The sequence below is a fragment of the Vipera ursinii genome, assembly GCF_947247035.1.
Source record: "Vipera ursinii genome assembly, chromosome: 3".
NCBI classification, from domain to species: Eukaryota; Metazoa; Chordata; class Lepidosauria; order Squamata; family Viperidae; genus Vipera; species Vipera ursinii.
Genome location: NC_139516.1, coordinates 200,618,524 through 200,646,406, shown reverse-complemented (window position 1 = coordinate 200,646,406; position 27,883 = coordinate 200,618,524). Strand labels below are relative to the sequence as shown.

At 41.8% G+C, this 27,883-nt stretch overlaps 1 protein-coding gene across 1 annotated transcript in view; it reads right to left on the bottom strand.

Moving 5' to 3' along the window:
• NSMCE2 (NSE2 (MMS21) homolog, SMC5-SMC6 complex SUMO ligase) overlaps positions 1 to 27,883 on the bottom strand; it is a 254,974-nt gene that overhangs the window by 195,586 nt on the left and 31,505 nt on the right. The window contains exon 3 of the mRNA XM_083360133.1: positions 26,020 to 26,126. Within this exon, the coding sequence (XP_083216259.1) occupies positions 26,020 to 26,126 (107 nt within the window). The remainder of the gene's footprint in view (positions 1 to 26,019; positions 26,127 to 27,883) is intronic.

The following is a 27,883-nucleotide window of genomic DNA, read 5'->3' as shown; positions in this document are numbered from 1 at the left end:
ATCATCGTCTTTATTTTCCTTCCATATAAAAGTGCATATGACTTCATCAGTTTAATTAAAATTTAAAATTAATATTTTACTTTTATTATAATGGGTGAACTCCAGAAATTTCACATACAAGGAAAATGCAAGTAAACACAATGTTTCATATTTATTTTCTAGTTTGCAGTGAAGTTATAGCCCATCGTCAAGCTAGATATTTTTCCCCTACAATATTTCACCTTTACTGAACTCTTTCTGTGATGACTTGTAAGGAGGGAGGAGATAATTCTTTAAAGCAAATACAGGAAATTACAGGCAATCTTTTTTTAAAAAAAATAATAATAATCCAAGTCACATTGTAATGCTGACTGACGAAAATGAGTGGTGAGTTTTCAATAGATTTTCATCTGGAAAGGAACAAATCAACTCTTATCTATCTCACTGTGCTTAAAACAATGATGCACTCACATGCACAAATATACACAATGTATACAAGTAGTCCTTATGACTTCTGACTGTAATTGAGGCCATAAGTATAGTTCGTAACTCACGTGGGTCATTAAGTTCATCATGTGATCATGACCAATTTTATACCTTTTTTGCTAAGATTATTAAGCAAATGCCATAGTTGGTAAGTGAACTCCAGTTTCCAATATAAAACCTTATAAATCATGATCACATGACAATGATATGCTGCAAATGACTGTGAATGCAGGCTGAGCGACCCAAATGCGATCATGGGACCACAGGGAAGGCCCAGCTATCTGAACTTTAAATCCAGGTTGAAAGTATCTTTTTTTGAGATCTGTCCTAACTTCAAGTGGTTGCTAAAGAACCAGTTGTAAGTCGAGGAATATCTGCACTGACATTCATTTGTCTGTTTCAAAAAGGAAATGCTTTTTCCAACCTTAAAAATACAGATCCAAAGACAGTTAACACCAGGTAAATATCCTCCCTCTCTTAATTGCTCAGGTAGAGGCACCAATAGCAAGATTTACTTCAGTGAAACTTGGGGAATGCATGAAAATAGCAAGTGTCATTTTCACTACAGTTTCCATGCCTGCCAGTTGCAAATTCAGCTGAAGAGGTTGTTCTGCTTAAGGATGAGACATCATTTAAGGCAGCTTGTACTGCTCAGAAGCTCTGTGTCAGGACCCACCCCAATCCACGTCTTAGGAAAACAAAAACTCTTGGAGTCAGTTCTAGTCCAAAAGGAATTTTTACTAGGACATGCTTGGTTGTGGAAATACAAGACAGGACTTGGTATTGTTTTACAAATTGAAACTTTATAAAGGGTTCCCGGTTCAACCCCCCTTCCCTCAACCCCATTTGGTCAGCCCCCCATCATTTTACTTCGTGTCATCCCTTTCGTGGGAAAAAGGGAACTTCGAATCTTTATGGTTGTTGCCTCGACAGATTCAAATGGAGACACAGGCCAGATGCCTTCTTCCCTAACCCTCCCTTTTGTTCCCCCAGTTCAAAAGGTTTCCCTTGGTCTTTGAAATAACCTAAGGCAGGCTGAATCCACATGCGCTCCTCCTTCCTCCGGAGATGGCAGAATCCATGGGGGGGGGGAATAATGTTTTAAACATACATTTATGAATGTGATATACCGTATATACTTGAGTATAAGCCGAATTTTTCAGCCCACTTTTTGGGCTGAAAAATTCCACTTCGGCTTATACTCCAGTCAACAAAAAAACTTACCGAGGACTTGTGCGCGGCCGAGGCTTTGGTGCTTCCGGGATCGCGCGCACCTCTCCCAAGCCACCGCCGTCCGGAGGTCCGGAGACCTGCCGACGTTTGGGGAGGTTTGGGGAGGTGCGCGCGCACCTCCCCAAACCTCCCCAAACTTCGGCAGGTCTCCGGACGGCGGCGGCTTGAGAGAGGTGCGCGCAATCCTGGAAGCACCGAAGCAAGTCCTCGGTAAGCTCCGGGCGGTCACTTGCTTCGCGTCTCCTGAGGGAAGGGGGGGCGACTGGAGCGGGCGTGTTTCCTCGCCTGCTGGGCGCCGCGATTTGCCCGGGGAACGCGCGGGCCCCGAATGGCAGCGTGGAGCGAGGAAGCGGACAGCCAGGGCTTCCCCGAGAGCCGTGGCCACACAGGGTATTCCTGTGTATTCAGGCTTGCAAAATGGCGGATCGAGCCTCTGCTGGCGGCAGAGGCTTGCAGAGAGCGGATCCAGCCTCCGCCGGCGGCGGAGGCTTGCAGAACGGCGGATCGGCTTATACTCGAGTCACCAACTTTTTCCAGTTTTTGGGGGTGAAATTGGGGGTCTCGGCTTATGCTCGAGTCGGCTTATACTCAAGTATATACGGTAAATGGATTCTGTCACTCTGCTTGTTCCACATTTCTCGTAGTGTGGTGAGCCTGCTTCAAAAGACAAGCCGAGTGGAAGATTCTTCCCAACAACATGGACCTCTGAGACTGTGTTGCCTCAGTTAACACTTAGAATGGAATTTCCAAAATAGGAAACTTCTGTTCCTGAACTCCAGAAATACCATTTTCCTGCCTGAAAGTGTTTTAGGGGGAAGTCCCTAATTACTTTCGCTGGTAGACAAGACTCTTAGTCAGCTTCTCTATAGGTTCCAGCCTCTGGGCCAAGCTTCAAGCAGGCTGAAATTATTCATTCCTAAAATACATACAGATTACGTTCTCTCTCCAAGAGGATTAAAAATAAATGAAGGGAATCAGAGGAATGAGGACTGGTAGCAACAGTAAAAAGTAGCGAAGTATAGTAAAAGAAAAGTACAGGTAGTGCTTGATGTATGACCGCTCATTTACAGTAACAATGATTCAAATTAATGATGGCTGCAGGAAAGAGGATTTTATGGCTGGCAAAGCACTTTAGGACCATCACAAAACATCAGACATACTCCTCCCCCCCCCTCCGCAGCCATGTGTGATAATGATCTGGGGGCCTGACAACCTGTTTGCACTTATGACCTGTTGGTCACACGTCCTGCAATCATGTAATCACCATTTAAAATCTTCTCAGCTGGCTTCCCCAGAAAGTCACTGGGGAAGCCTGCAGGGAGGATTGCAAAGCTGCAGTGGCCTCCCTATTGTCTCTGGGGGCTGGGTGAAAGAGCTACCTGCTGAAAGATTTCAGCTCTGTGCACGCAGGGAGCTCTTCCACCTCCTGCCAGAGATCAGAGAGAGCTGAAATCCAGGCAGGATTTTCAGCCCCTGAGCACAAAGACATCGTGGTGAGGTAAGGTGCACAGGATGCCTCAGAAGTGTTGGGTAGGCCACACACGATATACCTCCCTACCCAGAGGTTGAAAAGCCTGCTTAGATTTCAGCAGGGAGAATTCAATTCCTGAGTAGAGAGTCACTCGCATGTGTCCTGTGCCAGGCCTCCCAAGGCCTCCCCTACCTGCAAGGCACCCTACACTTCTAACCAGGGATTCTGTCCACTTAGCAACATGTGACATCACTTAACAACCACAACCAGGACTGCCAAGGTTGTGGTCATTGAGCAATCTCATGACATCTTGCTTAATGACTGCTTCTTTCAACAACTGAGGTTACAGTCCCAATTGTAGTTGTGACTTGAGGAAAGTCGTAGATGAACACTCTGCATTCCTAAGCCCTTCAGGTAGGCCAGGTCATGGAACAGACAGGCAAGGATTACTGGAACTCTATTGTTCTAGGACCATGTCTTTTCAAACCTGACAAGTTTAAGACCTGTGGGCTTCAACTCTCAGAATCCTCCAGCCAGAATTCTAGCACAGGGCTTTTCAAACAGTGGTACGGGTACCATCTGTGGTACATTGGCACCTGGCAAGTGGTACGCGACCATCCTAGAAAAGTGGTAGCGGGGGAGGGGAATGAGCTGAACTAGTGTCAGCACCGCACAAGCCTGAGCAAGAGATGGCTGGAGCTGCAGGGCTCAGCAGAAGCGCCCGGATCAGCGCCCGGATCCAGCTGGAGCTTGGTGCTTATTGTGGCGCTTCTGAGCCCAGAAGAAGCGCTGATTAGCTGGAATGTTGCAGCATCTCCAGGGTCTTGTGATTTACATTCAGATGCTTGGCAACCGATTCATATTTATGATGGTCACAGTGTCCCAGGGTCATGTAAAGTGACCAAAACCTGCTGCAACCACCCAGCAGAGGGGGGAGAATAAAAACCAAACACCCCACCCCCCCACTGATGTTGCCAATCCTCAACAGAAATGCTCACAACAATGAAAACCTCGGACAGGAGGAAGAGCGCCATTGGGCAGACAGGCAGGTGTCTTGCTCGGCTGTGGCTTGGGGGGCGCTTTTTCCAGTGCCACTGTAACTTCGGGCACAGCACGGAGACGGCATTGGTCGCGCTGGTGAATGATCTCTGGAGGGCTCGGGACAGGGGGCATTCCTCTGTCCTAGTCCTATTAGACCTCTCGGCGGCTTTCGATACCATCGACCATGGTATCTTGCTGCGGCGTCTCAGGGGACTAGGAGTGGGAGGCACAGTTTTACAGTGGTTCTCCTCCTATCTCTTGGGACGTTCGCAGTCGGTGTTGGCAGGGGGGCAGAGGTCGACCGCGAGGTCTCTCATTTGTGGAGTTCCTCAGGGGTCGGTCCTCTCGCCTCTCCTGTTCAACATCTACATGAAGCCGCTGGGTGAGATCATTCGTGGCTTTGGAGTTGGGTATCATCAGTATGCTGATGATACCCAACTTTTCTTTTCGACCCCAAACCACCCCAGTGATGCCCTCAACGTGATGTCCCGTTGCCTGGAGGCGGTTCGGGTCTGGATGGGGAGGAACAGACTCCAGCTCAACCCCGACAAGACTGAGTGGCTTTGCATACCTTCATCCCGGGTTTATTCGGACATTCCACCTCTGGCTATGGGGGGTGAACTGTTACCCCCCGTAGATAGGGCTCGCAACTTGGGGGTCCTCCTAGATTCACGGCTCACCTTGGAAGACCATATAGGAGCTGTGACTAGGGGGGCCTTCGCACAGGTTCGCCTGGTGCGTCAGTTGCGGCCCTATCTTAGCCGGGATGATCTATGCACGGTCACTCATGCGCTCGTGTCCTCTCGTCTGGACTACTGCAACGCTCTCTACATGGGGCTGCCCTTGAGGACCACCCGGAAGCTCCAACTGGTACAGAATGCAGCCGCGAGAGTGGTGTTGGGAGTCTCCCGATACTCCCACGTTACACCTCTGCTCCGTGAGCTGCATTGGTTGCCAGTTGTCTTCCGGGTGAGATTCAAGGTACTGGTAACGGTGTTCAAAGCACTCCATGGCATGGGGCCGGAGTACCTCAGGGAACATCTGCTGCCGGCATCAAGTTCCCTGCGCCCTGTGCGTTCCCACAGAGAGGGCCTCCTCAGGGTGCCACCGATCAGAGAATGTCGATTGGTGGCCCCCAGGGGGAGAGCCTTCTCTGTGGGCGCTCCGGAGCTGTGGAATCAGCTACCGGTAGAGCTCCGGATGGCGCCCGATCTTCGCTCCTTTCGTCGCGATCTTAAGACATTTCTGTTTGTACAAGCTGGCCTAGCCTGATGGGGATTGCTGGGGTTGTTTTATCTTTGGTCTTTTAATTTTTCTTGGGGTTTTTAGCGCTGTATTTCCATTGTTTTTAACTAGGGCAATTGTTTAATCTTTTTTTTAATGTTTGTATTTGCTATTTTATTCTGCCCTGTGAACCGCCCTGAGTCCTCAGGGAGAAGGGCGGTATATAAATGTTATTAAATTAAATTAAATTAAATTAAACTTCGAACAGTCACTAAGCGAACAGTTGTAAGTCGAGGACTACCTGTACTTCATCACTTTTTTCCCTTTTTTTGGGTCAAGTGTTTGACACCTTGCTAGGCGACTGGCGGTATTCGGATGTTGCCATATCCTAAAAGTGGCACAGTGGGTGAAAAGGTTGAAAAGCCCTGTTCTAGAAGATGAAGTCCACACATCTTAAACCTGCCAAGTTTGAAAAATACTGTTCTAGGGTCTAGTAACAGTATCTTTGCCAATTGGTCTCAGCCTCCTCTTATACTAAACACAATCCAGGCAAAATTATTTTGACTCTCTTTTTCCACAGGGCTGGAAATAGCCACTCGGTAAAATGAGCTCATGGAGTCTTAAAAATCGTAAGTAAAGGGGTTAAAAAAGTAATTTGAAAGCAGAAAAAAATGATGGAGTATGTGAAATGTCCCTCTATCGTAAAGATTCTTCTACATATATCTGGATTTACAGACAGAGATCTAGAAAATGATATATAGGACTATATAAAGATATAACATGTCTCCTCTGCATTGCTCCATGTTTGTAACTTAACCTGCCAAAGGCCCACAAATAACAGCAGGTAAATATATGGGGTTGTCCAGGCAATATTCTACCATCTACTGGGCTGCAGCAAAAATTGCAACAATATGCAAGGAGCAAAACAGCAGGAATAATTGCAATCTCACAGCTTGTGATAACAGTAAACCCAAAACCTAAGAGCCTTGGTGGAGCAGTGGGCTAATGCCTCCTTAAGTAACACAAGCTGCCTGCAATTAGTGCAGGTTCGCATCCCACCAGGCTCAAGGTTGACTCAGCCTTCCATCCTTCCCAGGTAGGTAAAATGAGGACCCAGATTGTTGGGGGCAATAAGCTGACTTTGTAATAATGCCACCTGGGGCCCCCCGAAAGCCCTAATAAGCAGGCATATACATAGAATGAAGGCTATTGCTAAGCACATTGATTTGTGCTTAGATTGTAAGCCGCCCTGAGTCTTCGGAGAAGGGCGGGATATAAATGGGATTAAAAAAAAATAAGACACTCAAATATACATAGTTCTGTCCTTCCCCATATTAGAACCTTCTAGGGAAGGGGTGGGCAACCTGGGCAGCTTTACAACCTGTGGACTAGACATGGCTGGCTTAGGAATTGTCCACGCCCATTTCAGAGCCATATGAGATACGAGTCCTACCAAGGATGGAGAACCAGTATCTTGAAGGGCAGGGAAGCAACACTTTCCAACTGAGTTCTGCCTGAGGAGGCCAGAACTTTATTTATTATTTCATTTTATATGGCCAGTTATCTCAAGTTCATGACTACGGGTGACTAACAATAATTTAAAAAACTGAATATAAATCTAAAAACACAAGATATGTGAAAAACTCATCAATGCAAAGACAACACAACTATTGTATCAATCACACTTCCTGATCTCTAGGTCCAGTAAGACAATCATGGTTAGGGCTGGTCTCATCTCTGTTATGTTGTGATGTTTTGAAAGTGGATACAGTTGAATTTGCAGATTTCTTTTTCCCCCATTTTCGGGTCAGAGTTGTATGTCTACTTTCTAATAATGTTGCTTCCATCTTCTGATTATATATGTCCTACACTTCTCAGCCTGATTTTCTCCCAGAGCAGCATCAAAACATGATCAACAAGTTGGGATGTAAGAGCCGTGGTTAGAATGCAGTATTGCAGGCTAATTCTGGCAACTGCCAGGAGTTCGATTCTGACTGGCTCAAGGTTAACTCAGCCTTCCAAAGTCAGTAAAAGGAGGATCCAGATTGTTGGGGGCTGTAAACCGAGAGGGCTGTAAAGCACTATAAAGTGGTATATAAAGTCTATTGCTATGTAGAGGTTGAGCTGCGACAGAATGATTGGCCCAAAGTCAACCAAGGTCTTGGTATGGCTCAGGTGACTTAACAGGGTTGCTTTTCTCCAATTAGTTTTGCCTAACCCACTAGATCTGGCATCCATTAAACAGGGCCATTTGGCAGAACCCAGGAAATGGATCTTTTCTGTCAATACCCCCTGATGTGTTTGGCTTGGCCCTGCTGGCATTTCCTAAGTCCTTGAAGACCTGGGTGTCTGCCCAGATATGAGGCCAGGAGTTTAACTTGCATCCCAAGATGGATCACATCCCCCTACCTCTACTAGTCATTTTACAACCATCCAAAGTTATGATGACCACGGAACATGTGCCTTATAGTGCATAAAGCACCTCCGATGGTGATAAAATGGTTGTTCCCCTCTTAGGTCACACGGCATGTAAGATGGGTCAGCTTTATAACCTATTGCAGCATTACATGGTCACATGACTGCAATTTGCAATGTTTGTATACTTATAGTCACATGGATGCCTCAACATAGGATCATAAGGGCTTATGATCATATTTCAGGCTCAATTACACTCATACATCAGGGATACCGTAATGCTAGCTCAGTTCAGCTGCTTTGGACTCATGAATTCAACAAGGCTTACCTCCATTTGCATTTTTCTATGGGATAGATTGCTGCAGGTGCAGAAAGCCATAAGTTTAAAGAGTTGGTTCGGTATCTCTCTATTGAGTTTGACTGCCACCCTCTTCCTTTTCTTTCCTTTTTATTCATTACATCTTCAAGAATCCTGTTCTATCTGTCACTTGAACTCCTTACTTGCATCTATCTGACCATATCACTATGTCGCACTCTTCACCCCATCAGCCAGTATAATTTAAGGTGGGTGAAAGGGAACATCACATTGTCCTACAACTGGGAATGACAAATCTTTGCTGATCTGCTGTGAATCACTCAAAGAGCTACCAGTAGATCCCAATCGTATTTCCTGTTTTAATTAATTTGTTTCTCATTCCTGCTGGTATACAAAAGCAGGAAGGGAATGTACAGAATAAAATAGAGATAAGAAAAAGTGTATAGCTTTCAATTCCACTTGCTGATTGGCATCAACAAAGGATTTAATGACTCTTCTATAATTATCTACAAGTCAGATATGCAGAGAGGGAGGAGTAATACTCCTTGGTATGAAACTGGAGTCATGCATATGCGTTGATATGTACTTTTGAGGTAGCCAGGAGCTTCCTAAAATGCAAGCGCCATTACTCAATTACTGCAGCTATCCTTCCAATAAGACCTATATATATAAGATTATGTTAAATGACTGAAACTCAAGATTTCCATGTTTTCACCCAGAGGTTCCGTGAGATTTTGACATTCTCATCTTCAAGATTCTCACCCAAACCCTGAAGGAAGTTGTTCAAACAAGACAAACTTCAAGATTAAAAAAGCCAGAACTAATTAAGAGATGTAGCTTGTTGCCAAAAGGCAAAATATATTGTCTGGTCTGGGAATATCGACATTAACATACAGTATAGCAAAAGACTGTAAGATTTAAGACTGGCATCTGAGGCCTCAAACCTCCCACAACCTTTTCCAACCCCACCTGGATAAAACGATGACAGAAAGTCTTAAGTAGACTTTTTTAAAAAGAAAATGACGGGAGGGAAATGAAATTCCAACCCATGGAAAATCTGAACATTCCATCTATATGCACAACAAGTTTCTAGTCAATTTGCACTGTGGTTCTCCATGTAGCCCTCAGCCTCCAACCAGAAAAGGTAGCTCTATATTATAAAAGCCCCATATTACTGTATATAATCCTTTCCTTCTTCCTTCCTTCCTTCCTTCCTTCCTTCCTTCCTTCCTTCCTTCTGCATATATCTCTTTTCTCATACCTTTTTTGCATAAAAAATGACATTGAATAGTATCAATCTATAAATGTATTTCATTTTTTTCCTGTGCTATAGTATTATACTGTAATATTTTATATTTTCAAGTGGAGAAGAAAAAGAAATTAAATTAAAAGTGCCAGCTGGAGAGATGAGAGATGAGAAGAATTTCTTTTCAAAGCTCCAGGACTTTCCATTTCTTCAAAATGCCAAAAAGGCACTAGATAGCAATTGAGAATTATTGGCTTAAGTGGTCTAAAGTGATTAAGCCAAGTACAAGGCACAGTAACAATATGCACTCCCTAATCTCAGAGGCAGAGAAATACCTTATGGACCTGTATTTCACATGAACTCACAGGGGCACTGGGGGGGGGTGTGTCATAGTAAATTTGGACCTTTACAAATGGAACGGTTAGGTCAGGGGTCAGCAACTTGAAACAGTGAAAGAGCCACTCGGAACCGGTTCCCTCACAAAAGGAAAAACTGGGAGCCGCAAAAAATGTGTGTGCATGCATGTACATGCACACGTGCAGAACAGGGTTTCACTGAAGAGTGGAGCCAAGGCAAGATATGCTCCTACCCTGCATATTTGAATTGATTGGTTGAACTTTTTTAGTTCCCCTTTTTTTTTTGGACTGCACATGTCAGAGGACTGGGAGCCGTAGGAGACGGCTGAAAGAGCCACATGCGGCTCTGGAGCCGCGGGTTGCAGACCTGTGGGTTAGGTATTGATCTAGGAACCAGTGAAAAAAATTACTGAGCCACTAAAGGTGCTGTGAACCCAAAAATGTTGGGACCGTCTATTATAGACTGCTCTGTTTGCAAAAATCATAGAAGCATCTGGTTCCCAGAAGCATCCAGAAAACAGGATGCTGAGCGAGAAAGGTCTTCAGCTTGACTTACTAATGCTCTCTTCGTATCTATTTCCTAACACTTCACTGCAATCATCTATCTCTTTGTGGTCCAGGTGTATTTATATTCCAACAGACATCTTTTGGCTGCTTGTGTTCAGTCAATACAAACATGCACATTCATTTTAGAAAACCACAATCATACACACACAAACACTCACCACACACACATGCAGGAGGCCCCAAATCAATTGAAGAGAATAACTGTAGCTCAGGGTTGAACTGTGGAACCCTTGGTGCTCTCTTGGTTCTTTGCTTGCAGGCATTTCATTACCTAAGTAACATCATACATGTCCTGGCACTGATCTGACAACTAGGTAACAATATACGTATATTTGTTTGGGCAACATGATGGCAGTATTCCAGTATTTGAGGGGCTGCCACAAAGAAAAGGGTATCAAACCATTCTCCAAAGCACCAGAGGGCAAGACAAGAAACAATGGTTGGAAACTGACCAAAGAGAGAAGCAACCTGGAATGAAGGAGAAACTTCCTGAAAGTGAGGACAATTAACCAGTGAAATAGCTTGCCTTCAGAAATCATGGGTGCTCCATCACTGGAGGCTTTTAAGAAGAGACTAGACCAGGGGTAGGCAACCTCGGCTCTTTTATGACTCATGGACTTCAACTCCCAGAATTCCTGAGTCAGCTGACTCAGGAATTCTGGGAGTTGAAGTCCATGAGTCATAAAAGAGCCGAGGTTGCCTACCCCTGGACTAGACAGTTACTTGTCTGAAATAGTATATGTTCTCCTTCTTGAGCAGGGGGCTGGACTAGAAGACCTCCAAAGTCCCTTCCAGCTCTATTCTATTCTATTCTATTCTATTCTATTCTATTCTATTCTATTCTATTCTATTCTATTCTATTCTATTCTATTCTATTCTATTCTATTCTATCACTGATGTTGTCTAGTTGGGTTATAAAATGTCTGCAAGTTCAGGAAGCATCAAGGATTCCACAGAATCTTCTTTTCCTGCATTCTGCTATGTTTCTCCAACTTTTCCTTTCCTTTCCTTTCCTTTTTTTTTTTTGTTTGGTCAATTGCTTTATTATTCATCCTCTTATCTATTTTCTTCTCCAGAAAATATCTTCTCCATATAAGTATAATCCGTGATACACTTTAAGCAATAATTCTTGCAAAACATATGCAAGTTGAAATCCATGATGGCTCCAGATAGCATTATATCAGCCTTCCCTTGAATTTCTCAATATGTGTGGTAAACTCAGCATTGGGAAAATTCAGATTAAAAAATTATTCCCAGGGAATAAGGGAAGAGAAAGGAAAAATGAGCAATATCCATGGTAGAGAGCATCCTCAACTTCTTCAATGTGACCTATTAGTTTCTATAATTTTGGATGTGCAGTATCAGTCTACATAGATGTAGGATAGAAATACATGTGTCCACCTCCAAATCTTGGACCTGACACCAAGAATTCCTTGAAAAATTTCCAACAAAATGTAGTTTTTAGGATGGCATAAAATCATTAAATCCTTATGGAATAATCATGTGTTTAATCAGACGAGTCCAGACGTGCTCAACAATGAGATTGGTAGCAAATAAATTCAATACATGAATTAAAAATAAACTATTTAATTTTAAATTTCAAGCTTAAAATTCAGTTTAATTAGTATTTGCTTGACCTGAGCACTCTTTGCAGAGGGTTTCTGAATCCCCTGAGTCTCAAGGCCTCCAGAATACTTTATACAAACATGGTGCTGGTAGTCCTCGACTTACAATTGGTCACTTACAGACCGTTCCAAGTTATGACGGACCTCTCCTGGGATACTTACAAGCCAAACTTCCGAACTTCCAACAGCCGCTCTCATCCATGGTCATGTGACTGCATTTTCGGTGCTCAGCAACCAGCCCACACTTATGGCTATTTGCAGCATCCTGCAATCACATGACGACATTTTATAACCTTTGGTTAAAAAATGGCATTTATTTCTGGGTTTTGGCAAAACATCCCACAGCGAACAATAGGTTCACTTATTGACTGCAGCATTTGCTTAACAACTGCTGCAGAAAAGATCATAAAATTGGGCTGGTCACGTAGATCACCGACCCCCAACCTTTTGGGCACCAGGGACTGGTTTCATGGGGAAAGGTCCCCTGGTGTAGGTGACCCATTTTACAACCATCACAACTTATGACTATAATGGGCAAGGTCCATTATGGTCGTAGGTCAAGGATTACCTGTATTTGGAATCGATTTATACAAAAATAGTCTGGATTTAGATAGAATAGCATTGAATATCATGTGTGGATCACAACAAACTGTGGCAAGTTCTTAAAGAGATGGGCATACCAGACCATCTTATTTGTCTCTTGAGAAACCTATATGTGGGCCAAGAAGCAACAGTGAGAACTGGACACGGAACCACTGATGGGTTCAAAATTGGGAAAGGAATTCGGCAAGGCTGTATACTGTCGCCCTGCCTATTTAACTTATATGCAGAGCACATCATGAGAAAGGTAGGGTTAGAGGAATCAAAAGTTGGAATTAAGATTGCCGGAAGAAATATCAACAACCTAAGATATGCAGATGATACCACTCTAATGGCACAGAGTGAAGAAGAACTAAAGAGCCTCTTGTTGCGGGTGAAGAAGGAGAGTGCAAAACTTGGGTTGAAACTAAACATTAAGAAAACCAAGATCATGGCATCCGGCCCTCTCAATTCCTGGCAAACAGATGGGGAAGAAATAGAGGTAGTGACAGATTTTATTTTCCTGGGCTCCAAGATCATTGCAGATAGGGACTGTAGCCAAGAAATTAAAAGACGCTTGCTCCTGGGGAGGCAAGCAATGGCAAATCTAGACAGCACACTAAAAAGCAGAGACATCACCCTGTCAACAAAAGTGCGTATAGTCAAGGCTATGGTCTTCCCAGTTGCAATGTACGGCAGTGAAAGCTGGACCATAAAAAAGGCTGAGCGCCAAAGAATTGAGGCCTTTGAACTATGGTGCTGGAGAAGACTCCTGCGAGTCCCTTGGACTGCAAGGCAATCAAACCAGTCAGTCCTAGAGGAGATCAACCGTGACTGCTCTTTAGAAGGCCAGATCCTGAAGCTAAAACTCAAATACTTTGGCCACCTAATGAGAAGGAAGGACTCACTGGAGAAGAGCCTAATGCTGAGAAAGATTGAGGGGAAGAGAAGAGTGGGAAGACAGAGAATGAGGTGGCTGGATGGAGTCACTGAAGCAGTAGGCGTAAGCTTAAATGGACTCCAGCAGATGGTAGAGGACAGGAAGGCCTCCTAAATTACCCAGTTGGCTTTGTGCCTACAGCACAACTAGAACTCACAGTCACCCAGTTTCTAGGCTGATGCCTTAACCACCACATCAAACTGACTCTCTGGCTCACCTGGCCACATCAGCAAATTGTCTCTCTAGCTCACCCTATGTCATGCCCAACTGGACGGTAGCACCTAACCACTCAGTCTGATCTCAAAAGACGAAGCATGCTCAGATCTGGTTAATTCTTAGATTGAAGGCCATCAGAAAATTTCAAACAAATCCACTTCTCTGTCATTTCCAAGAAAACTACATGGATGGGACTATGAAATCTGGTACAAACTACGTCTTTAACATAACTCACAACCAATGTTATAATGCATAATTCCAAGGGGCAACATTCTCTATAGAGAATGAATGAATGAATGAATGAATGAATGAATGAATGAATGAATGAATAATGAATGAATGACTATGAAAAAGAACTGAATTGACTAATATTTACCTAGTATATATATATATATATATATATATATATATATATATATATATATATATATATATATATATATATATATATATATATATATATATATATATAGGTTTACCCCATTCATTATTGTTGTGAATTACCCAATACCTTTCAATGGATAACTTGCCTTTTATCATGAAATATCACACATTTGACATATCACATATTTACCCAACTTTGTCATGGATAGAAACTCTTTTTTAATGGAGCCCAGGACCTTGCTTGCTATGTTTTTAAAGACTTTAAACAGTATTTTTAAGAGGCTGTTTTCCTAATATAGCCAAAGAAAAGCAGACACCTGTTGGCTGGGAAAAGCTATGGTTCTAAGATACAAAGTCAATCTGTAGGTGTGCTAAATGAGCTACATGTTTTTCTAAATCCTGGTCTGAAACTAAATTATCAGAAGTGGGCTGTATTCCAGGGCTAGTGCTAATATAAAAACAAATATGTCTCCTACAATTCCATATGGCTTGGGTCATCTTTTTCTATTAAAAAGTAAAAGTAAACTATTACAAAAATGTTCTTTTTTTTCACCAGCTAAAATGTTTGTCCCACAACAGAAGCATTGTTGACACAGAACCACTATGTCAAAATACATCCCTGGAACAAAAGGTTAAAGTCCTCTGCAATATTTCATTTCTATAGGGATTTCAGTCATAATAAAACAAAGTGGTGACTCACAACTGAATACAAATCCACTAATATGTGTTAGTCATTCAACAAAACAGTGTGCTAAGGGTTTGCAGAAAATATGTTTGTACAGAAGGTAATGTAAGGTTCTATTTTCTCAATTTATCAGAATTGTTCCCTTTTTATCAAACTTTTATAAATACATGATAAAATGCTCCTAACACTGCTGAGAAGCAATTCAGGGGTAGTCAGTTTTGGCAAGGCTGGCCCAACTCACCTGTCAAACATATAGGTAGTCCTCGACTTACAATCACAAATGAGCCCAACATTTTTGTGGCTAAGCAAGACAGTAAATAGGTTTTGTCCTATTTTACGACCTTTCTTGCCCAAGTTGTTAAGTGAATCACTGCAGTGGTTGAGCCAGTAGCACAGATATTAATTGAACCTGGCTTCCCCGATGAATTTGCTTGTCAGAAGATCGCAAAAGATGGATCACATGATCCCAGGACACTGCAACTGTCATAAATATGAGTCAAGTTTTCAAACATCCCAATTTTGATCACATGGCCACAGGGACGCTACAACAGCAGTAACTGTGAAAAACAGACACAGACACCTTTTTTTTGGTGCCATTGTAACTTCAAATGGTCACGAAACAAAGGGTTGTAAGTCAAGGACTACCTGGAATCTACTGTGACATTACTTTCTTAATCATTTTTCTTTTCCTAATGAGGGAATTAGGACTTGGAGGAGCAGATAAGTGTTGTGATTCAGGGTCAGCCTGTGGGTTCGGCAGTTGGGTCGGATGACTCAGATGAGGGGGAGGAGGGGGGTGTTGAAGAACTTGCTGATGATGGCTTTGAGGCTCCGCAGAGCCCCCAGCCAGGCCCCTCCCACCTGGTGGAGACCCAGCTGTGTGAGCCTGACAGGTGGATGAAGATGACCCACAGCTGGCCCTGTTCAAGGACGCCCGACGCAGGAGGCAGTCAAGTAGGAGTAAACAGAGGAAGGCAATGGGGCTTCTCGGAAGGAGGGAGAGAGAAGCCACGCCCTGAACTCTTTATAAAGGACTTGTGTGGGGAGGGCTGGTTTGCTGAAAGCAACCGCTCAGATAGTGTTTCAAAGCTCCGGTATCTTGGTTCGTGTCTTGTTTGTTTTTGTAATAAATTTGGCAGACGTATTCCAGCCTCTTGCCGTCTGTAAAGGGGTTGCCTTTTCTGCAAGGCCGGTAGCAGGCTGGTACAGAACAATAAGAAGCTTCGGAGAGCCTTTGCTATCTCCAATAGCATCTCTATGGATTTCCTAAGAATATCTTTGCAATTACATAAGGTAGGTTATTCAGTTGCCACCTCTTCTTTAATATCAGCTGGATTGTCTCAGGATAGCTTCTCCTGCCATTAAACCATTTCTGATTCCATCTTCGAAAGATTGAGGGCAAGAGAAGAAGGGGAAGACAGAGAGTGAGGTGGCTGGATGGAGTCACTGAAGCAATAGGCGTGAGCCTAAATGGACTCCAGAAGATGGTAGAGGACAGGAAGGCCTAGAGGAACGTTGTCCACGGGGTCGCGATGGGTCCGACATGACTTTGCAACTAACAACAACAACAACAAAAATCCCATCTTCCAAATGGAGATGGCAAATGCTGAAACATTCAGAATGCAAGTCTCAGTTTGCAGAACTTCCTCACCAACATCCACCTTAAAATACATAAGAGCAGCTACTCAGGCTGTATAAGGACAGGAAGGGATTTTACCTCTTTCAGAGCTTTAGGAATTCAGAAATGTAGGTAAACCAGATTGGGAAAATGAAGCTTGCAAGGGCTTTAACTTTACAAAAGGAGCCAAACTTTTTGTGAAAGCAGCTTTAGTGCCTCAGAGCTGGAAAGATTTTTCAGCATGTCACATTTACTGAAGAATTGAAGGATTATTTAAAAAAAAAAAGCTGTATTGCTCCCCTGCATAAAAAAAGAAAACGGTAATAGAAAGTTCAGTTGTATCCCTCTCCCATTTTCAAAAATGAGAGTAAGGACGCAAAGCAAGGTTACTAAATGTTAAAGCAAAAAAAAAAACTGGAAAAAATGCATCTTAAAATAAATTCATCTCTAAGTCTTTACATTACTTAGGACTGGGAAAGCTGGTGTGCACATGGGCTATTACAGCCATTAAACCAACCGTAAAAGCACCAGACCAGAATTTGAGACAGTAACATCTCAGGAAAATCTTCAATATTTTCTGCATAATTCCACTTACTGCTACTATTTAACTTAGTGGCAAACCTGAGATCTCCAACATTGTATCGGTGGTATTAATTTGTTTCTTGGTTTTCACATTTCTAAACCCCCTGTGCTCATTAAAAAAAACCCCTCTCTTTATGTCTTTGTCTATCCCTTCCCATTCTTTTTTAAGCTTGCATAATTTTAAACTAAATTTTAAAAAACCAAGCACACTGCCAAGCGAAACAATAGCTTCTGATACAATTTTCCTTCCAAGATTTTCCTTGCATTCCAAAGAAGCGACAAAACGTGATGAAGTCTATCCAGCTTGCCTTCTCATAAACCAGTGTTGTTCAAACTTGGCAACTGGAAGATGTTTGGACTGCAACTCCCAGAATTTCCCCACATCTTTCAGGAACCAAGTTTGAAAATCACTGTGATAAACCAATGTTTTGAGACCCAAGCAATCCTTCCTTTAATGGGGGAGGCCGTCCACAAACCAAATCAGCCCGTGTCCACTGACCCAAAAGGGTTGCAATCATTATACACGTGTATACTGAGGCATTTAAATCAGGAGTGAGAAATCTAGGGTTTGGGGAAACATTTTGGGAGTTTATGGGGTTTTGTGTTTTTTTTAAAGTGTGCTACGTCTACTTTAGTTTCCAGCTATTTTTTTTTACTTTAAAATAGGAATAGATTGTACTGTCAATTAACAGCAACCAGTTAGGAACACAGAAAATGATTTTAGCCCACTGCTAACCCACTCCTGTTACTTAAGGAGGCATTAGCCCACTGCTCCACCAAGGCTCCAGTTAGGAGCCTTGGTGGAGCAGTGGGCTAATGCCTCCTTAAGTAACACCAGCTGCCTGCAATTATTGCAGGTTCGCATCCCACCAGGCTCAAGGTTAACTCAGCCTTCCATCCTTCCGAGGTAGGTAAAATGAGGACCCAGATTGTTGGGGGCAATTAAGCTGACTTTGTAATAATGCCGCTTGTGGGGGGGTCTGTGAAAGCCCTAATAAGCAGGCATATACATAGAATGAAGGCTACTGCTAAGGTTGTAAGCCGCCCTGAGTCTTCGGAGAAGGGCGGGATATAAATGGAATTAAAATTAAATTAAAAAATTAAAATTTAGGGATCCGATGTGGCTCTGAGTTGAAGGTTGCCCACTTCTGATTTAAATGACCAAACATCTTTTTTTTTTAAAAAAAGGGGGGGGATTCCAGATGAGCAGTCAATTGTTCAAAGATGAGTTCCTCTGTATCACTCATTTGCTTCCCTTTTGGTCTTCTTCCTCCGCGTGCAACAGTGATTCCTATCGGGATACGTTGTGCAAAACTTCCAGGTTCCAAGTGTTATACAACAAAGACCACTGAGGAAGTGTTAGCAAATTTCCCACCAGAAGTTACATTTGCATGAAGAATCCTAACACCACGCAAACTATTGCCCATTCAGCAGCCAACCAATCTCTTGCATCATACCACCACCCTATCATTTGATTGCTCATACTTTTACATATTCTCTCTCTCTCACACACACACACACACACACCCCACCCACAGGGTGGCAAATTGTGTGGCTAGCATCAAAAAGGCATCAGCACTTCTTAACAACATGCTTTTCTTGTCCCTTCCATGTCCCAGACATGGAATATTGTCGTCTCCAATTAAATGATAGGACACACTTTGTAATTAACTAGTCAATAATGAGAGAGAGAGAAGGTCAACTGTTGCACCTTTTAATAAGATATCTTCTAACTTCCTAAAAACCTCAAACGTGTCCAGTTTTAAGACACTAAAACTCTGGCACTGTTGGAGGTATTTGGATTGCAATTCCCAATGTGCAAAGAGGGAAAGTTGGTTGCAGATTATAGGTAGATCCTGATTACTGTGATTAATGGATCCTACAAAATGGTTGCATTATTCAAATTGCTCCATTTGAAGTGATAATTCCATGGAAAATTGATTCCAGCTCAACGGAAATAGGCAATGAAAAGCTTTAAGCAGAATTTTTAAGCAGAATTCTTACACACACACGCGCACACACACACACACACATTTTTCCACACTAAGCAAATACAATTCTAATTGTTGTGAATAAATATACAATTGCCTATCAACATTTGTTACATTTTTCTAACAGTGTCAATAATATCAGTTTAGAATATCTTTTCTAACCAAGGCATATCTTAATTGCAGTTGCACTCAATATCTATTTATTCAGTCTATATCCTATTTTCGCTTTTTTTAATTTTAATTCCCCATCCATGTTCAAAATATCTCAAACATTTATAATTTCAGAACATGTTATGTTTAGGTAACCAAAAGCTTCCCTTATTCAAAGTTCTTAACATATTCTTATTTCCCTTTTCATACCAAGATATGATATTCTGATTATAAATCCTATCTGGCTAGTTATAATACTTCTATTTCTAGCAATCTATTCCTAACCACATTCAAACATCTAATTGGTAATTCCTTTCATTAATATGTACCGGTATATTAATGAAATAATACAGTAAAGGATAAAGAGAGTGTGCTTATGATTTAAATTTATGGTTAACAAAATCAGAATATAGAAAGCAAAATAAAAACCAAAAAAAGTTGCCATACATTCAGGCATTCCAAAGTCTTGTCCTTTTAGTGCTGCTATGACCACATACATGTTATTCAATTGCATTACATTTTTGCTCTAAAGTAAATAGCAAGTCTCTTCTTTTTACAAATTATACTGTTTGTTAATACACTGAGTATATTCTTTATAAAATATATACTTCTTTTTAAAATTTATATTTCGACGGAACCTTCCATGTTTCCATTATGCACACAGAGAGTCAAAAACCACAACTGTGTATGTTAGCCTCACTTTTAACTGAATTTTGGGCTGCAGTAATTTGAATATTACATTATTCAAAATTGTACTATTGCAACTCAAATGCATATAAATCCTTCCTCACAGTCAAGCATTTGCTCTTATCTGTAGAATAATACAGGTAGTCCTCAACTTACGACAATTGAGCCCAAAATTTCTGTTGCTAAGCGAGACAGTTAAGTGAATTTTGCCCCATTTTACAATCTTTCTTGCAACAGTTGTTAAGTGAATCACTGCAGTTGTTAAGTTACTAACAAGATTGTTAAATGAATCTGACTTCCCATATTAACTTTTCTTGTCAGAAGGTTGTAAAAGGTGTTCACATGACCTTGGGACACTGCCACTGTCATCAATATGAACTAGGCATCCAAATTTTGATCACATGACCATGAAGATGCTCAGTGATTATAAGTGAAAAACGGTCATGTCACTTTTTTCAGTACCATTATAACTTCGAACGGTCACTGAATGAACGGTTGTAAGTCAAGGACTACCTGTATATCTAAATTCTCTTTGTACCCCATCGATTACATTATGAAACTATTGCCGACTTCTTTTAGTTTAGTAACTTTACTATAATTTTAGGATGTTTCAGTACAAGTTGTCGTAAAGACACACAATTCATTTCAAGGGTGGTAAAAAATAAATAATAAAAGCCTTGATTTTAGTACTCATAGGAGGAAGCCATGCTGCCAGGCAAAATCACTATTGCTACATCTACTGGTTGATATCATGACAGATAAAAGAAACAGTATTATTTATTATTATTATTATTATTATTATTATTATTATTATTATTATTATTATTATTAATAATAATAATAATAATAATAATAATAATAATAATAATAATAATAATAATAATAATAATAATAATAATTCGGTTTATATACCGCCCTACTCCCAAAGGACTCAGGGCGGTTTACAAGGCAAAATTTAAAAACAATACAATATAAAATTAAAATTAAATTAAGTCTAACCGCAAAAAATAAAATCACAATTTAAAAACATTAAACCCCTCAGTCCAGACCAGATAGTTCAAAGAGCCAGGTTTTTAGGTCCCGGCGAAATGAACGAAGGTCGGGGGCAGTCCGGAGTTCCGTTGGCAGTATGAAAATATACTTGCAAATACAGTAGTTCTCGACTTACAACAGTTCATTTAGTAACTGTTCGAAGTTAGGACACTGGAAAAAGTGACGTATGACTGTTTTTCACACTTATGACTGTTGCGGCATCCCCATGATCATGTGATCAAAATTCACACACTTGGCCATTGGCTCATATTTATGACGGTTGCAGTGTCCTGGCGTCTTGTGATCCACCTTTTGAGACCTTCTAACAAGCAAAGTCAGTGGGGAAGCCAGATTTACATAACAAATATGTTACTAATTTAACAACTGCAGTGATTCACTTAACAACTATGGCAGGAAAGGTCATAAAATGGGGCAAAATTCACTTAACAACTGTCTCACCTAGCAACAGAAATTTTTGACTCAACTGTGATCTTAAGTTGAAGACTATCTGTACATTGTATGGAGGGCAGTGAACACTATAACCCTTATACCCAATTGGTCATTATCAGAGAAAGTAGATTTTCCTTAACAAAATCTTAATTTGAAAAAATGCTACAATCAGATTTCTTCAAGTATTTGATCTTTAATACAGATCTCAGCGATCTCTGATTAACTAACAGCTGCATAAAAAATCCATATGTTTGACAGGTACTCCTTGACTTACGACCTATCATTAAACAACTGTTTGGAGTTACAAATAGGGGAAAGCAGCCTTGGAAAGGTTGTTTTATAGCCCATAAAGTACTTCTAGCCTTCATAAAATGTTGTGGCGTCTTCCCCCCCCCTCCGTGTTTACAGGACTGTGATTTTGGGCACGTGACAACTGGTTCACATTTACAACTGGTTGTGGCATCTTGTGGCCACATGGCCACAATCTATGACATTTTTTGTTGATTTGCAGCATTTTTCCAGCAAAAAATGCCCATCTGGGAAATGGGTTCACATATGCGATATCATTTACCTGTAAAAACAGGCGTAAAATCTAGTCTACTTACATGGGTTCCTCGACTTATGACTGTTACGACTTAGGACCAAAATTCTGGTCCCAGCTGCAGTCACAAGCCGAGGATTACCCGTCTTCTATCCTCTATCCAGAGCTTATTCCTGCTCTTTATGCTGCCTCATGACAAAGAAAAAAATGAAAATAATTTTTGCTACTGGTTATCGGAATAGTAAGAGCTGTGTCCAAATCTCTGTATATTTCCCACACTTCCCCAATCTGGTGCTCTCACGATAGGTTGAAAATTCGGACAACTGCTCGCCCTTGAAGAAGTCCGGATTATAGAGTAGTCCATCTGCAAAATGGACTACTGTATAATCTTGGCTTGTTTGAACTTTGTGACGTTTTAAATAAAATATAAACTACGGTATTCCTTCTTTTTAAAAATTAAACTAAATAAAGATATTCTTAAGCCCATTGCTTAAATTTATTAATTTAATGTTGATCAATCTGAAGAAAAAGCGACACGGTGGCTCAGTGGGTTAGGATGCTGAGCTTGTCGATCAGAAGGTCAGCAGTTTGGCAGGTCAAATCCCCAGTGCCGCGTAACAGAGTGAGCGCCTGTTACTCGTCCCAGCTTCTGCCAACCTAGCAGTTCGAAAGCATGTAAAAAAATGCAAATAGAAAAATAGGGACCACTACGGTGGGAAGGTAACAGCGTTCCGTGTGCCTTTGGCGTCTACTCATGCTGGCCACATGACCACGGAGACGTCCTCGGACAAGCGCTGGCTCTTCAGCTTTGAAACGGAGATGAGCACAGGCCCCTAGAGTTGGAAACGACTAGCATGCATGTATGGGGGAACCTTTACCTCTACTTTACCTAATCTGAAGAAAAAGGGAGGGAGGAATAAAAATAACCTAAGCCCACTGAAAAAGAGAAGTAATAGGTTAGGGTTACCTGCCAGGTAAGTTAAAAGGTGCACAGAAGGGAGTTTTCATTTCTGCTTAAACAAAGGGGTTCCCAAAGTCAATTGCTTGTTTCTTATTCAATGAGTGCTGAGTCAATCAAATGAGGATGTCGGTGTGGTTCACCTGCCCTTTTGCTCTTACAACAGCTTAAGTCAACAAAAACTTGGCTTTCTCAGCTACGCACCTATACATTTTGCTACCAATCTTTCATTTTCGACAGACCCTTTTATTGTTTTATAAGTAGCAAGGGTGAAGGATTATTTGAGGTAGAGGGAAGGGAAAAAAAAGAAAAAGAAAGAAATCCACAGCTCTGGGAACCAGCAAGTGATCTCATGATTACTTACACAACACCCACCAATCTGCCAAAAACAGCTACTGCGGCTGCTCACGATGAATGCCACTAAATGTGATTCCTGTAAAGCAATTGTGCTGACGGGGTCATCCAAGGTCAGTTCTTCATCAAAACAGCCTGGGTATCACCATCCATGTAAAATACACCAATCTGAAGTGTTCTGCCTAGGATTTTTATTACCAAGGGAGAAAGGGCATTTTCTGCCAACACCCTTGCCGAAAGCTATGAAAGAGCAGGAATGCCAGTTCTGCTTTTCTACAAGCCCATGGGCCTTTGGCCTTCACTTCCCCCTTATGTTATAGGACAAAGGCCTTGCTTCCAAAATTGACCGAACAGCAAAGCCTTCTCAATCTGTGGCAACTGTATCTTTAACTAGAATGCCATGATCTTTCCTCTCAGTCAGTGCAATGGAACAGAGGCTAAGTGACTTAATCATGAGGGGTCCTTGATGCTCTCTACGCTTGGTAACTTTTCTTGCAAAAGTTTCATTACTCAAACTAGGCAACATCGTCAATACAGTTCACTGATGCATGTTACCTAGTTGGGTAATGAAACTTCTGCAAGAAAATAACCAAGTTCAGAGAGTATCAGGTAAAGGTAAAGGTTCCCCCGCACATGCGTGCTAGTCATTGCCAACTCTAGGGACCGGTGCTCATCTCCGTTTCAAAGCCGAAGAGCCAGCGCTTGTCCGAGGACGTCTCCGTGGTCATGTGGCCGGCATGACTAGACGCCAAAGGCGCACAGAACGCTGTTACCTTCCCACTGTAGTGGTCCCTATTTTTCTACTTTCATTTTTTACGTGCTTTCGAACTGCTAGGTTGGCAGAAGCTGGGACGAGTAACAGGCGCTCACTCTGCTACGCGGCACTCGGGATTCGACCCGCCAAACTGCCGATCTTCTGATCGACAAGCTCAGCGTCCTAAACCACTGAGCCAACGCGTCCCTGACAGAGAGTATCAAGGACCCATCTTTTCAAGGCTGAGCTACAAATGTGCTCCTTTATATAACAACAACAACTACAACAACAGTGATACCCATTGTCATCAGGGCACTTGGAACTATGTCCCAAAACTTTGCAAAATACATCAAGAAACTGCAGCTTCCTGCACTAACTCCAGCAATGCTACAAAAAACTGTGCTACTCGGAACATCTTACATTTTAAGGAGGTACCTGGTTTATACCTAGGATGCTGGCAGCAACCCATGTCAACCATCAGCGCCAGTCAATTTGAATGCTCAGTTGATTGAAGTTCATGTTGAATGAATGAATGAATGAATGAATGAATGAATGAATGAATGAATGAATGAATATAATAATAATAACAATAACAATAATAGTTGGAAAGGACCTTGGAGGTCTAGACCAACCTCCTGCTCAAGCAGGAAACCCTATACCATTTCAGACAAATGGTTGTCCAGTGTCTTCTTAAAAACTTCCAGTTTTTAATTTATTCATCTCTTAATCTTCAAGACACTCTGGAAGAAAGGACTAATCCAGTTGCCAGTAAAACTTTGAAGAAGTATATCTGAAGACACAGTTTTGGCATGTTTCATGCTACAGCTCTTTTCACCATGTCAAACCCAACTCCATGCCTCTCACTGCTTTCTGATCTATCCAACCCAACTCTCTGATCTCTGGCTTCAATCAATCCTACAGTTTTTTCTATACCACCTGGTTGCTAATATGTCAGGTTACCCAAACTTCTTGGCCAAACCCAAGCCCCTAACAGATTTGGTGCTATAACTCATCAGAAAAGTCTCTGAATTGTTAATATTCCTCCCCCTAACTCTAACCTTCCTTTCCACATATTTTAATTGCATGTCATTAAACAGTTCAGACATCCTCAACTTGGTTCCCTGTAGATGTGTTGAGACTACAACTCCCAGAATTCCTTAGGTTCCTGGCTGTGAATTGTAGTCCCTTCACAGTAGTATGGTCCTGGTTGGGGAATGGATGGAGTTGGTGTGTCTTAAAAGTTTCTTAGCACTGTCACTGACCTTTCCCTTTATTCTACAGAATTTTTTTCCTTCTCTTTAAATTCTCATCTTCCATATATAGCTATATAGCTTTCATAACCTCTCCTTCCCCTCCTCAAGGATTTTTTTTTTCTTTTTTTGCACAATTTCGAACACTTCATAATTCCAATGAAATACCTGAAACAGTTCCAGAATTTTATGGAAGCTTGCAAAAGTATGTCACTTGTTAAAATCCAGGGGGTTGGTACAGAAACAAATGCTGAGCTCATATAACATACTGAGTAACTGAAAGGAGATTTTCCAAATTGTGTTCCACCGACTCCTACAATTAAGATTAGAGGATTTGATGGGGGCCTGTGAGAGACTAAGAGCAAACCCCACCTACCTTCATTTAAAGTCAGCCAATTTACCATCACGACAGCTTTAGCTCTTAAGCTGGAATTCAAGGACTTTTGTTTTTCAATGAATGGGTTCTGTGACTTTAAAAAAATTGCAAAAGTCGGACTTAAAGTGCTTTAGATACACTTCCAAGGGAGGTCCCTTTTATTCCAAGTTACAGGGAAGGAAAAATAAGAGCATTCCCACATCTTCCTTAGTCACTACTAATAGCGGCTTTAAAATTAAACAGGGCACAAGAAAACCCTGAAAGAAGCAGTTGAAAAACAAATGGTTCTCACATGGGCAGGGCAGATACTGGCCACTCTTCTAAGAGACAAAAGGTACATATGAATACAGTCCTGGCTTCTGTGACTCAGTTCCTAATTCACTATCTGTCACATGTCAAGAGAAGAAAAGTGATCTCATACAATTCGTTAATCATTAGAGTGTTTCAAACTCCGGTTTGCTTCCATGACATGGGAAAGCTATAAAAGCTGGACTAAGGATCAGCCACATTTACCTGATTTACTGTATCTTCAACAGCTTGCACATAATGACTCAGTTCTCTGTTCATTACAGCATATTCCAACATCACTTCTTCCATTGTGTCAATTTCTTTCCGGTCATCTGCAAAATAAAAGTTTACTTCATTAAAAAAAAAAAGAATTTACTCTTTCACACGACTAGGATCTGAAGATGTCAGAGAGAACTAAAGAGACCAAAACATACTAAATTTATGCAAGAAATTGGCAGGGGGCAACACAGTTTGATTTAAATGTATAAAAGCTATTTCCCTAAATGCTACATGGATAGAAAACTGTACTGAATGGCTTCTTTTAAAGACCAGATCTAACCATCATTGATAGCGATCAATTTAGTGATGGTTTGAGGGAAATTATCATGTTCTCTCCCTCACGAATTTCAAATACAGGTAGCCCTTGACTTTAAACAACCACCAGTTTATGTTGCTACGTAAGAAATTTCTTAAGTGAGGTTTGCTCCATTTTATGACTTTTCTTACCACATTTGTTAAGTGAATCGCTGCAGTTGTTAAATAACATCGTTGTTAAGTGAATCTGGCTTTCCCATTGACTTTGCTTGTCAGAAGGTCGGGTTAACCAGACCATTCCACCTTTAATGATGGGGGGGTGAGGTGTTACCCCCTGTTGATAGGGCTCGCAACTTGGGCGTCCTCCTTGACTCCCGGCTCAATTTTGAAGACCATATAGGAGCCGTGACCAGGGGGGCTTTTGCCCAGGTTCGCCTGGTGCGCCAGTTGCGACCCTACCTGGACCGAGATGCCCAACGCACAGTCACTCATGTGCTCATGACCTACCATTTAGACTACTGCAACGCTCTCTACATGGGGCTGCCCTTGAGGACCACTTGGAGGCTTCAGCTGGTGCAGAATGCAGCCGTGCGAGTTGTGATGGGGGTTTCCCGATACTCCCATGTAACAGGCATATACATAGAATGAAGGCTACTGCTAAGCTTGTAAGCCGCCCTGAGTCTTCGGAGAAGGGCGGGATATAAATGGAATAAAAATAAATAAATAAATAAATAAATAACACCTCTACTCCGCGAGCTGCATTGGCTTCCGGTTGCCCTCCGGGTGAGATTCAAGGTGCTGGTAATGACCTATAAAGTCCTAAATGGCTTGGTTCCGGGATATCTGAGGGAACACCTGCTGCCAGCATCAAGTTCCCTTCGTCCAGTGCGCTCCCACAGGGAGGGTCTTCTCAGGGTGCCGGCGGTAAAAGATTGCCGGCGGGTAACACCCAGGGGGAGGGCCTTCTCACTGGGTGCGCCTGCCCTCTGGAACCAGGTGCCCGTGGAGCTGAGGACTGCCCCCGACCTCCGTTCATTCCGCCGGGATCTGAAGACCTGGCTCTTCGAGCAATCTGGCCCAGGCTGAGAATTTTAATTTTAATTTTAATTGGGTTTTTTTACTTTTTCAGGGACTGTTGTAATCTTTTTAATTGTTTTTAATTTTTGTATTTCTTGTTTTAATTACCCTGTAAACCGCCCTGAGTCCTTCGGGAAAGGGCGGTATACAAATCCAATTAAATAAATAAATAAATAAAATAAAATAAAAGGTGATCACATGGCCTGAGGACATTGCAACCCTCAGAAATATGAATCAGTTGTCAAGCATCCGAAAGTAAATCACATGACCATGGGGATGCGGCAATGGTCGTAAGTGGGAAAAATGTCACTTTTTTCAGAGCTGTTGTAACTTTGAACGGTCACTAAATAAACAGTTGTAAGTCAAGGACTACTTGTATGTTGATGGATTCTCTGTTTCAAAAGCCATCTTGCTCTACTGAATTCTTCTACTAAATGTCTGTTTATAATTTAAAATGTGTATTTGTGTTTTAAATTGT